Source organism: Dromiciops gliroides, chromosome 4, assembly GCF_019393635.1.
Source record: "Dromiciops gliroides isolate mDroGli1 chromosome 4, mDroGli1.pri, whole genome shotgun sequence".
NCBI lineage: Eukaryota > Metazoa > Chordata > Mammalia > Microbiotheria > Microbiotheriidae > Dromiciops > Dromiciops gliroides.
Genome location: NC_057864.1, coordinates 126,413,251 through 126,425,926, shown reverse-complemented (window position 1 = coordinate 126,425,926; position 12,676 = coordinate 126,413,251). Strand labels below are relative to the sequence as shown.

At 44.0% G+C, this 12,676-nt stretch overlaps 1 protein-coding gene across 1 annotated transcript in view; it reads right to left on the bottom strand.

Moving 5' to 3' along the window:
- Positions 1 to 7,048, bottom strand: part of CAPN2 (calpain 2) — a 90,730-nt gene extending 83,682 nt beyond the window's left edge. The window contains exon 1 of the mRNA XM_044002613.1: positions 6,401 to 7,048. Within this exon, the coding sequence (XP_043858548.1) occupies positions 6,401 to 6,637 (237 nt within the window). The 5' untranslated portion in view covers positions 6,638 to 7,048. The remainder of the gene's footprint in view (positions 1 to 6,400) is intronic.
- Between the last annotated feature and the right edge of the window lie 5,628 nt (positions 7,049 to 12,676).

Here is a 12,676-nt window from a genome sequence, read left to right as displayed (position 1 = left end):
GAAAACACTAAATGGGGTCACAAAGATTTGGCCATAACAAACAACTGAAAACAACAATGGGCAAGCACTATGCTAGGTACTAGAAAAACAAAAAATTAAATAGCTCCTGCCTTCAAAGAACTCATGTTCTCAATCTACATATCCACAAATCAAGGAAATCTTTGATGAAAATATCAAACTGGGAAGAAAGTCTTCTGCAGGTGATTTTTATGGCAACTATATCTTCATAGTCATAAGACTGTCTGAAGGGCACAGAGAATAGGAGGTATTGGGTTTTTGTTTTTTTTTTTGGTGGGGCTATGAGGGTTAAGTGACTTGCCCAGGGTCACACAGCTAGTAAGTGTCACCTGTCTGAGACCGGATTTGAACTCAGGTACTCCTGAATCCAGGGCCAGTGCTTTATCCACTATGCCACCTAGCTGCCCGGTATTGTTTTTTTAAAATGCATCGGACTTGGTAAAACATCAAAGAGTCTCTTATAACAAAGTATTTCCCATACATTTATTAAGCACCTAGTGTGTGCCAGGTATTGTATTAAGCACATGCGGATACGAAGAAAGGAAAAACCCAGCAAAGATGTTAATAATGGACCTCAGAGGGCATCTAGCCCAACCCTCTCATTTTACAGATGAAGAAACATCTGGCCTAAATTGTGCAAGTTTACTCGAGTAATAAGCAGAAGTAGTAGTTGAACCCAGTACCTTTGACTCCCAAGCCAGTGCTATTTTACACACAAGAGAGAATTTTGTTTGCTCTTCCTCTGATTACCAAAGGTGTTTGCCATTATCATGAAGGATATCCTCCAGAGAGTCCAGATGCAGGATGGCTGCTCTAGAGACTGTGAGGTCCTCCAAATACCAGAAGTTGCAGATGATAGCATACAGATGGCATCAAGCCACAGAATGAAAACCACAGAGGCCTCTCGATGATCTCCATGACTACTCAAAATAGATCAGCCTAACAACATACACAATAAAAACCAAACTGATGAAAGAAATTCATTATCTGTACTATGATATGCATCAGGATAGGCGATCCATTGAATCGGACTATTAGTACATATACAGTACCTGGGATAGGCACTGAAGATTGCCAGTGAGCTTGGCCTAGAATTATTCTGTTGTTTCAGTCATGTCTGACTCTTCATGATCCCATTTGGGGTGTTCTTGGCAAAGATACTGGAGTGGTTTGCCATTTCCTTCTCTAGCTTAACTTACAGATAAGGAACTGAGTCAAATAGGGATAAGTGACTTGTCTAAGGTCATACAATTTGTAAGTATCGGAGGCTGGATTTGAACATCATCACAAAGATGAGTCTTTCTGAGTCCGGGCTCAGGACTCTATCCACCAAGTCAGCTGCCATGAGCTAGAATTAAATTGGAGGTCGGGCAGCTAGGTAGCGCAGAGGATAAAGCACTGGCCCTGGATTCAGGAGGACCTGAGTTCAAATCCAGCTTCAGACACTTGACACTAGCTGTGTGACCCTGGACAAGTCATTTAACCCTCATTGCCCCACCAAAAAAAAGAATTAAATTGGAGGAAAAAGATAAAATTAGATTGTCTGTGGCCAATTGTTTTGTGCTTTCAGCCATCTCAAATTGCCTCTTGACATGAGATCCATTTTTCTTAACACCAACACTGTTTCAATGATGTTATATAGTTGTAAATCTTGAAACATCATGATCTCCAAAGAATTCAAATTTGCAGGGCTATAGAGAGATACATTGTTGACATGAATAACCAGGATGTGTACACAAAAAGAGTTGTTAAAGACACAATTAGGGATAGTCACTTTATCAATGCCCAGAAAAGAAAGTAAGAGAGAACAAGAGCTAACAGTGTGATACCCCAAGGGCTGCCCTGTTATTTTTTGTTTGTTTGTTTGTTTTTAGTGAGGCAATTGGGGTTAAGTGACTTGCCCAGGGTCACACAGCTAGTAAGTGTTAAGTGTCTGAGGCCGGATTTGAACTCAGGTACTCCTGACTCCAGGGCCGGCGCTCTATCCATTGCGCCATCTAGCTGCCCCAGGGCTGCCCTGTTATTGTGAGATATTGAAAGACCCTCGAGAAAGGCTTCTAGAATGTTAGGCTTCCCCACTTTATGGAGGAGTCGTGGTAAGATATGGCCAACAATCACACAGAATGAAAAGGCATGAGAAAGGATTGGAACATAGATTCAGGGGTAGAAGGGACTTCAGAGAGTGAGTCCAACCTTCTCATTTTACAAAGGAGGAAATGGAGGGACAGAGAGGGTAAGTGACTTGCTTGGGGTTACCCAGGTCATAAATGTCAGAAGTAGGATTTTAAACTTAGGTCTTCCCGACTCCCAGTCCAGGGGTCTGTCTACACTAATGAGATCACATATCCATTTAAACAGGCTTATCTGAAAACCTCTTTCAGTTCAAGTATCGAAGAATACATGAGATGAGAAAGTTGAGAGAAAGTATTACTTTCTATTATATTAGTAACAGATTGTTAATTAGGATCCGGCCTTTTTATTTCCTCATTTAGGGTGCAGATCCTGTGGAAGTTCAATCAGTCTCTGAAGGACATGGCTAATTGATGAGACATCTCTAACCCTGGGGGAACATGCTCCTCAAGCCTGGCTAGACCCTACCAAACAGGATAGGGGGGAAAGTAAACAGAATGCAGTCTGGGAGAGTTCTTGCCCCAAGGAGAACAGGCCTGTCCTTGTCACTCTCCATTAGAATCTAGGGTGCCCCAGCTCATGAAGGAGAAAAGCGAGAGTGGTTTAGATGGAGATGGATTCTCCTGTTCAGATTGCTGGAGGTGGCTGAGTCTCATGACCAAGCCACATTCTCAGCAGAAGGAGCTGAAGACTTCTAACCCACCTCCTCATTAAATGTCCACCAATCAGGGTTGATTTTCACTTGCCAGGGTATCCCCTTACAAATGCATTTAAGGGGCAGGTAGGTGGCACAGTGGATAGAGCAATGGCCCTGGAGTCAGGAGGACCTGAGTTCAAATCCGGCCTCAGACACTTAACACTTACTAGCTGTGTGACCCTGGGCAAGTCACTTAACCCCAATTGCCTCACCAAAAAACCCAAACCAAACCAAACCAAAACAAATGCATTTAAAGCATTTGCTGTCTCCATTGTGTATGGGGGTGTGGGTGGGTGGGTGTCTTTGGTTACCTTGAGAAATAACTGACCATCAATTAATTGATTATTAGCTGGCCAAGTTAATAAATTTATTAATTACCCAGAAATGCTGTCTTTCAGGATTTTTATTCATCACAATGTGTGACTAGTTACTTTATAACTGGAAGCATAGTGTAAACACACCCCATCAAAGCTATCCATAGGAATTCTAGCACCTAGAGCCAATTTAATCCAGCTGGGACTGGTCCTGGGTGAGGTGACAAGGTAGGAGATTTAAGGTATGACCATTTTTCTGCAGGTTCTTAGTGGAGAGACATCTAGACTACTGAGGAGCCTGAGGAACTTCCAAAGCCAGGGTGTTCCAAAGGGGCAGGGGTTGAGGTGGAGAGGCAGACAGTGAGTCAGGAAGCACATTTATCGGGCAAGAGGGAGTTGATTGTCTGGAGATGACAGCAACAAGGGCTCTGGACAGGTTGGAGTGGACTTGAGAGGAAGGAAAGTGGTTGCTGGGGGAGGCCGGCAAAAGGAAGATCTGACAATAGCAGTAGGGATGAGGGAAAGGTAGCCACTCCTCTTCCTGGCCCAGGGTGTCAGGGGGTGTGAAGGGAGCAGCCAGACTTGGGGAGGGTGAGATAGTTAGGACTCAGTGAGACCCAGAAAATGGAGGGAATCTGAAAAAGTGATCTGGGATTCTAGAGTTAGCTCTGGAAGACGACTGAGAGATCAGCTCATCCAACTCTTTATTTTTTATTTGTTTGTTCAGTTGTTACAGTCATGTCTGACTCTTCGTGACCCCATCTGGGGTTTTCTTGGCAAAGATACTGGAGTGGTTTGCCATTTCCTTCTCCAGCTCATTTGACAGATAGGAAACTGAGGCAAACAGGGTTAAGTGACTTGCCTAGGGTCACACACCTAATAAGTGTCTGAGGCCAGATTTGAACTCAAGAGGATAAGTCTTCTTGACTCCAGGCCCAGTACTCTATCCATTGTGCCACCTAGCTTTAAAAATTTTTTTAAACAGATGAGGAAACAGGTCAAGTGATGAGACTCACACAATGCTACATAGGTAATAAATGGAAGAAGCAGAATTTGAATTCAGATCTCCAATTCTAAATCTAGTCACCTTGCCATAAGACCACAATGGAAGAAGGTCTTTGGAGGGTGCAGTAGAAAGTAAGAGTGAAAGAAGATAGTGACTGAGGAAGCATTAGGGTTGAGTTTACTCTGGAGCACAGTTCATAGCCATTGGTACAGTCAGTGGCAACTCCTTCATGGCTGATCTGCCATCGATCTCCAGGGTTGGACCACAGGTTAGGTAGTTAGTTGGAGATCCAGAGTTTGGGTGGGGAGGACCTCCCCCGCAGAGGTGCATAAAGGGCATGATGAACCCCATGGGCATTGGCAGCAGCCTTGAGGACAAGAAAGGACGCTGACTGGGTGGCTAGTTGAAGCTGGGCATCTTCCTAGAATAGGTGGAGGAATCACCCTTTCTCCCTACCTCCTCTAACTCTCTGCTTCCTTAAGTCAGCATTAGGGGACCAACACAATTGCCCACATCAGTTGTAGATTTGGCTTTTATGGTTAAGGATCATTCCATGTATTTTCAGAAACTTTTCCCATGCCTTCGGCTTCCTTTCTGAAGCATGGCAGAGTCCAAAGTTTAGCTCAGAGATGTCTTTTTTTAAATTATTTTAAATTTTTTTAGAGATGTCTGATCAGACTACTGAATGAATTAGGTCAGGGGGAATACACAGTTCATTGTAACCACAATAAACAGCTAATCTCTGTTTCATTCATAAGAGCATCTAGAGCAGGGTTAATACAGATGTTTAAGGAAAAATGAGAAAGCAGGTCAAGGGAAAGGCACAGGTGAGAGGATGTAAGGTGGCAATCACCTTGGCAATCAGCTCAATGATCTTGAAGAGGGGTTTCCCCAAATTCCTCACTCAGATCTGGTAAACAGAATGTGGATGAACAGTTCAAAAGTAAAAGTGATTGGGGCCAGGAGGTTGGCCCCTCCCCAGGTGCACCTGTCTAACATGCACTGGCATCTCCAGTGGGAAGGCAGACCAGCTTATCTGTCTGCCTTAGGCCTCCTGGAGGATGATGGGTGTGTGAACTAGGATCCCAGCAAAGGAGGGAACATTAGAGCCAAACCTCAATCTAGGTATCCCAGGAAGTGGGAGTGACCAGGACCCAAGTCCTCTTGCTTCCCAAATTTATCTCCAGTTAAAGTACTACCAGATAGCTCAGCTGACTTTCATTGGAGAAACAAAATACTTTCTGTAAAGAACCAGAATAGAGATGAATGGATTTTACAGATGAGGAAACTGAGGCCCTGAGAGGTTAATTGAAGTGTCCAACTTGTTAGGGGTAGAGCTGGGACTGGATCCATGCCTCTTCCCAGTCCTCCTCCAGCTCTTTCTAAAATGTACCAGGCCACATTGCTCCTCCAACATTTGCTTCTCAGCTGCTTTCCCCAAGGGTCCATTCTTTATCTTCCAACTTTGACCCACAGCAGGGTATCCCAAGTCTCTGAGGAGCTAGCTACCCCCGGTCTTTGTCGCCTTTCTCCTGATTAATGTTGACTCTCTGTTGATGCCTAGTTGTGATGACAGCCGGGCTTGCCCTGGAAAGTCTTGCTATGTATTGTGTGTGGGGAGGAAAGATAATTTGTGTTCCAGACCTCCTGGAATCCGGGCTCCCCCAAGGGACCCTCTTACAAGTCCTTTGCACAGAGTAATCCCAAATTCTGCAGTAGAGTAAGCAGGCCAGAGGTTCGGAAAAGCTCAGCTCTGGTTGGCTGCTCCTTCTAATGGAGCAGCTGATGCTTTCCTGAGGGATTCCCACCTCCTTCCGCCTGGATTCTGTGTCTATCTCCCTGGGCGTCTAGCGTAGACCACGCCGCACCGCCTTTTCTGCCTTTCTTATTACCCAGAGCAGCCAACAGCGTTTTAGTATTAGCTAACACTTAGGGCTGGTATCAGCCCTAGTGTGCATGGATGAGTCAGTTCAATTCAATAAAATTCAATCCAGTTCATTTCAATTCAATCCAACAACCATTTAATAAATAGCTAGCGTATGCAGAGTCCTGGCCTCGGCCTGGGGGGCGGGGGAATACCGGGGTGAGACACAAACTGCCATACACTGACCTCTGGGCATTTACTCTCTAACCGAGGCTTTGCCGGGAGAGTGGAGGATTGGAGTCCCCTCTCCCCGCTTCGGGCGCTTCCCCACCCCACCCCACCCCAGAACATCTTGCCAGTACACTACCTACCGTGGGTCTCTTCCAGACGACGCCCTGAGTTTTGCTCGAGTGTGGTCCCAGTTCCTTGAACCCCAGGGCAGATATACAGGCCGGGAAGGAAGGGTCCTGGAAGAGTTTGCCCTCCTCGAGGCATTCGTTGAGAAGGGCCTCGTAGTCCTGGTTGAGGTACTTGACTGCCTGCTCGTGAGAGCCCAGGCCGGACGCCGCCTCCCGATCTTTGAGCACTCTGACTGCCATGCCCGACATGGATCTGGTGCTGGGCAGCTGCCACGGCCTGGGTAATGGGGCTCTTAGCGCGGAGAAGCCCAGGAGGAGGAGGAGGCTGCAGGCAGGAGGAGCAGGGCTACGCCGGGGCGGCTCGGGCCGGCTGCTGCTGCTGCTGCTGCTGCTGCTGGCTTGCGTGCGGAGGGGCTGATTCACCCGCAGAGGGAAGAGCACCCGAAGCTCACCCGCTGCAGACGGCTGGGTGTGGCTTTGCCTCGGAACTCAGCGCCGCTTTGCGGCCAGGCCGGATTCCGAGCCCAGAGGCTTGGGGGGAGGAGCCAGGCCCCACGGACCAGCATCTGCATCGACTCTGCTGCCCTCTGCGGGCAGTCCGGCCGCGCGCGCGCACAGAGCACCTCTCCCGATCCTGCTCCCCGTCCCTCCCTCCTCCCTCCCAAGTGAACTTGCTGCCCCCTCTCCACTCCTCGCCCCAGGGAGGCTAGGGACTTAGGAGGCCCACTAGTGCCTCTCCACTGTCGGGAGGAGATGACGCACTGGCTAGAACGCTGCCCAAAGGAACGACCCAAATTCAAATCCTATTATCTGTGTGACCCGGGGCAAGTTACTTAACCTCTTCCTGCCTCCTTTTCTTCATCCCTAAAATGGGAATAATACTAACACTTACCTCTCAGGGATATTGTGAAGATAAATTGGGATAATATTTGCAAAGCCTTTCACACACCTTAAAATACAATTATGTATATGCTTGCTATGGTGATGGTGACGACGACGAGGATGATGATGATACATATCTGAGGCAGGGGATCTTAAGGTGGGATCCATAAACTTGAATGTGTGTTGGACATATCTATCTGTAGCTATTTATATATTCATGTATCTATCTGTATCTATCCATGTATCTATGTTTCCATGTATCTACTTATGTATCTGTCTTTGTATCTACCTACCTACCTACAATTTAAAATGTATATAATATGAAAACATATGAAAAATATGTAAATATCAACGTAATTGGTTTCCTTTGTAATCCTATGTATTTTATTTAATGCATTGAAAAACTTTATTCTGAGGAGTCAGAAGGATGCAAGGGCATGCTGGAGCCAGCTCCAACAGCCTCCTGTTAAATTTTCAGTATGAGCATTAAGACCTCAGAAATGAGGAAATCTACAAATCATAGCTTGATTTATTTGTTTTGTTGATTTCTAGACTTAAGAAAGTAACAGAGAAAATATTAATGCAGACTAAAATTATGCTTACATTTCCCCCCCTGAGAGTTGTTATTAAACATTTAGCAGCACATCCCTGGGGGTGGAACACCAAATGAGATAAAAAACAAAGAAACAAAAACTACTGCTTTAAGATTTGTGAAGTACTTTGCATATATAATCTCCTTGATGGATGAGAGTGCTGGATTTGGAGGGAAGAAGACCTAGGTTTCAATCTTGCCAGACAGTACTACTGGATAGCTCCTTGGGCTTTTGTTTGAGAAATAACAAGTGACTTTCCCAGGGTCACACAGCTGGTAAATGTCAAGTGTTTGAGGCTGGATTTTGAACTCAGGTCCTCCTGAATCCAGGGGTGCTTTATCCACTGTGCCACCTAGCTGCCCCCTGGATGATTGCATTTTACAAATGAGGAAAGCAAAATCTCAGAGATGAAGTAACATGTCCAAGATCACACAGCTAGTTACTGAGAGAGCTGGAGCTAAATCCTGCATTCCCTGACTTCAAGTGCTGAGCTGTCTCTCTACTGCATGGGACTGCACTGCTCCATAAACATTTGCTGCTAGGCATCAGTATTGTGGATATAGGCCTGGACATGGGATCAAGCTGACCTGCATTCAAATTCCACATCAAAAAATAGCTTGTGTGATTCTGGGCAAGTCATTTAACTTTTCTCAGGCTCAGTTTCCTCATCTGTAAAATAAGCCTCTAAGATTCTGAGTCTCCCAATGACCCTGTAAGGAAGGTGATATTTTTTATCCCCATTTTACAGATGAAGAAACTGAGGCACAGAGAAGTTTTAATGACTCGCCTAAGATCACATAGCCCATAAATGTCTGAGGTGGGATTTCAGTCCAGATTTTCCTAATTCCAAGTCCAGCCTTCTATCAACTATGGTGGTCTCTGGTGCTAGTACTTTACTTTTTGTGCTGCTCTTACATGTTTGGTGCTATGGAATGAGTGCTGGCTCTAAAGTTAGAAATCCTGGGTTGGAATTGGTTCTTATCCTTACTATCTATGTCATAGGATCACAGATTTAGACCTGATAAGGACCTTCAAGGTCATCTGGTCTGGAGATGTGAAACATACTGCCTGAATCATATTAAAATGTAATTGGTATAGCTGCTCTTTACGTGGTAGCAAGGAATTGGAAGTTGAGGGGGTGCCCATCAATTGGGGAATGGCTGGACAAGTTGTGGTATATGAATACAATGGAATACTATTGTGCTGTAAGAAATGATGAGCAGGAAGAGTTCAGAGAAACCTGGAGGGTCTTACGTGAGCTGATGATGAGTGAGATGAGCAGAACCAGAAGAACAATGTACACAGTATCATCAACATGGAGTGTTGACCTACTGTGATGGACTATATTCTTCTCACCAATGCAATGGTACAGAAGAGTTCCAGGGAACTCATGATAGAAGAGGATCTCCAAATCCAAGAAAAAAAAAAGAAAGAAAGAACTGTGGAGTATAGATGCTGATTGAACCATATTATTTCTTTTGTTTTGGGTGCTGTTGGTTTTTTTTTTTCTTTCTATTTTGAGGTTTCGCATCACTGCTCTGATTCTTTCTCTTGTAACAGGATTAATGCAGAAATAGGATTAATGTTATTATGTGTATATATATATGTGTGTGTGTATATCTATATGTATATGTATATGTATAGAGATATATAGATATAACCTATATCAGATTACCTGCTGTCTAGGGGAGGGGGGAGGGAGGGGGGGGAGGGAGAAAAATCTGAAATTGTAAAGCATGTATAAACAAAAGTTGAGAACTAAAAAAATAAATAAATAAAAGACAAAAAATGTAATTGGTAAATATTTAACAAAATAAATTAACATACAATGAAACATAAATACCCTTACATTTTAAAACTGTATTAACATGCAACCCATGTGCATATTTATGTATGACTAGTGGTCTTCCTTTTTATTTGAGTTTGATGCCACTATTCTAGTCCAACTTCCTCATTTAACAGTGGAGGAAACTGAGGCTCAGAGAGATGAAGTGACATGCCCTGGTCACCCAGCTAAAGTATCAGATGCAGTATTTGAACCTAGGGTCTTCCTAACTCCAAAACCAGTATTCTCTCTGCTTCACCAATGAGTTCTAACTTCCTTTGTTGTTATTCTCTGAACCTCTTTCAACAACAAAAATAAATGTATTGTGAACCCCCAGGGGAATTTATCATACTTCTCATAATATTCCTTTAGACATTCATTAAGTGCTTACAATAAATACAATGATAACTTTTGTTCAAGGAAGCTCATGATGTGTCCAAATTGTCACAGAAACAAACTTAAGATTTTTCAGATGTTCACATGCTTGTCATCACAGAGGAAAATTTTATTTGAACATAATTGAGTAATTATCTATTGCTTAAGGTAGCACTAAAGAATTTTTTAGCATGAACATCTTGGGGTTGGGGTTGGGAACCACTAAGAACTACTGTACTACACCCAGTCTTCTTTTCAACTTACCATTAACAAGTCAACTAACCTTGCCAAAACTCCAGTTTCTTCAGCTGTAATAAAGTTAGACTAGATCTATTTTTTTTTTAGTGAGGCAATTGGGGTTAAGTGACTTGCCCAGGGTCACACAGCTAGTAAGTGTTAAGTGTCTGAGGTCGGATTTGAACTCAGGTCCTCCTGGCTCCAGGGGTGGTGCTCTATCCACTGCACCACCTAGCTGCCCCAAAAGTTAGACTAGATCAAAGCTTCTTAAACTATGGGTCACATAACTGAATGTGGGGGGTCACTAAAAATTTGGGCACAACAAAAGGTTACGTATACTGGTTTTATATACCTATATATCCAGGTCATTTAAAAATTTCTTGGGTGAAAAGGGGTCAAAAGTGGGAAAAGTTTAAGAAGTCCTGTACTAGATGACTTCCAAGGTCCTTTCCAGCTCAAAACCTGTAAATGAATAGACTTTTCTGCCCTCTATTACTTCCATTAATCCTTGTCCTGAACATACAGTCTTTACAAGGCCAGAGGGAACTGCTTTATGGGAAAGATTCCCCATGAATTTATCTTGCCAGGTCAGATTTGGCCGTGACTTTTGACTATTAAACAGACTTGGGGTACTGAACACACACTGTCCTCTTTCCCTCTGTCCTTCCCCCTCCAATGAACATCCTCCTTGTTTTAGGCATTTGCTTCATTTCAGGAGTCTAGAAGTTACCTGTTTACCACTCTTGTCTGTAGCTAAAGGAAGCTATCTATTGTTAAGGGGGTGTGGGGGAAAAACTCCACCAAACAAATAATACCAGTCGCTTATGAACAAACCAAGGTTGGAGACTTCTCTCCAACTCTCCTCCAAAGAGCTCATCCTATGAAGAAGCTGGCTTCAACCATGACTTCTATGTCAGTTACTCCCAAGTGGAGATCATCTCGTAAGTCCCTTCCAGCTGTGTCCATCCAGTAAAAAATGACTTTTCTTGTCTCAAAATTCTCATAGCACCTTGTACCTCTCTCATGCCCTGATTTTACTCTTCTCCACTTTTTTCCCCAGGGCAATGAAGATTCAGTGACTTGCCCAGGGTCACACAGCTAGTAAGTGTCAAGTGTCTGAGACTGGATTTTGAACTCAGGTCCTCCTGAATCCAGGGTCAGTGCTTTATCCACTGCACCACCTAGTTGCCCCCTTATACTCTATTTTGTAGACTCGTGAGTGGATAATGAATACATATTTGTCTGTGTTCTTTCTCCCTTTAGAGCATAAGCACCACAAAGTCAGGGACTATATTTTAATCATATTTTTATCTAAATGTTTGTTGAATGGATGAGTGATCCAGGTATCTGGCTTTCCCCCTAATGCTGTTTGATGTGGTTTGGCATTCAGGTGCATGTTGGTTACTGGTTTTATGGTAGAGGCAGTGACATTCCTGAGCATCTGAGGGGAGAATGGTGCAGATGACATGAAAAGAATGTGGATGAGGTACAATAGAAAGTTCTTGGGATCAAGACATGGGTTCAAATCCTACCTCTGCTATTTATTACTCATAACTTTGGGCAAACCACTTAACCTCAATGGGGGAGGGGGTACGAGAGAGAGAGAGAGAGAGAGAGAGAGAGAGAGAGAGAGAGAGAGAGAGAGAGAGAGAGAGAGAGAGAGGTAGAAGAAAGGAAAGGAAAGGAAAAGATGCACTAAGTAACTCCAATTAGGAGTTAATAAGATTTCAGATAGCACTTTGTTTCCATCTGCCTTATGTACTTCTCATGTATTGCTTGTACTTTTATTTATTTACAAATGTATTCCTCTGCTCTATGAGGGCATGGACTGTGTGTTAAGTAAACTTTGTGTTTCCCCTACACCCCCAGTGCCCCACCCAGGGCCTAATACAATGTTCTGCATGTGCTAGTTTGTGAAACTTAATCTAATTTACTGAAATGACTGTTCTGATGGGCTGCCCCCTCCCTTCCGGCTTTAGCTCCCTTTTGTAGATCTTCACTCATTAAAATGTAAGATCTTTGTCAACAGGAATTCTCCTTTTGTGAGTGTGTATTTGAATCCCCAGTGCTAAACTCAGTGTTTGGCACATGGCAAGTGCTTGTTTTCTTCCTTCCTTCCTTCCTTCCTTCCTTCCTTCCTTCCTTCCTTCCTTCCTTCCTTCCTTCCTTCCTTCCTTCCTTCCTTCCTTCCTTCCTTCCCTTCCCTTCCCCTTCCCCTTCCCCTTCCCCTTCCCCTTCCCCTTCCCCTTCCTTCCCTTCCTCTATTCTTCCTTTATTCTTTCCTCCCTGATATGGAACCAGCCAATGTTCAAATGTTCTTTTTTTTTAGCAGTTTAGTTATATAGCACTTTAGGGGCAACCAGGTGGCACAGTGGA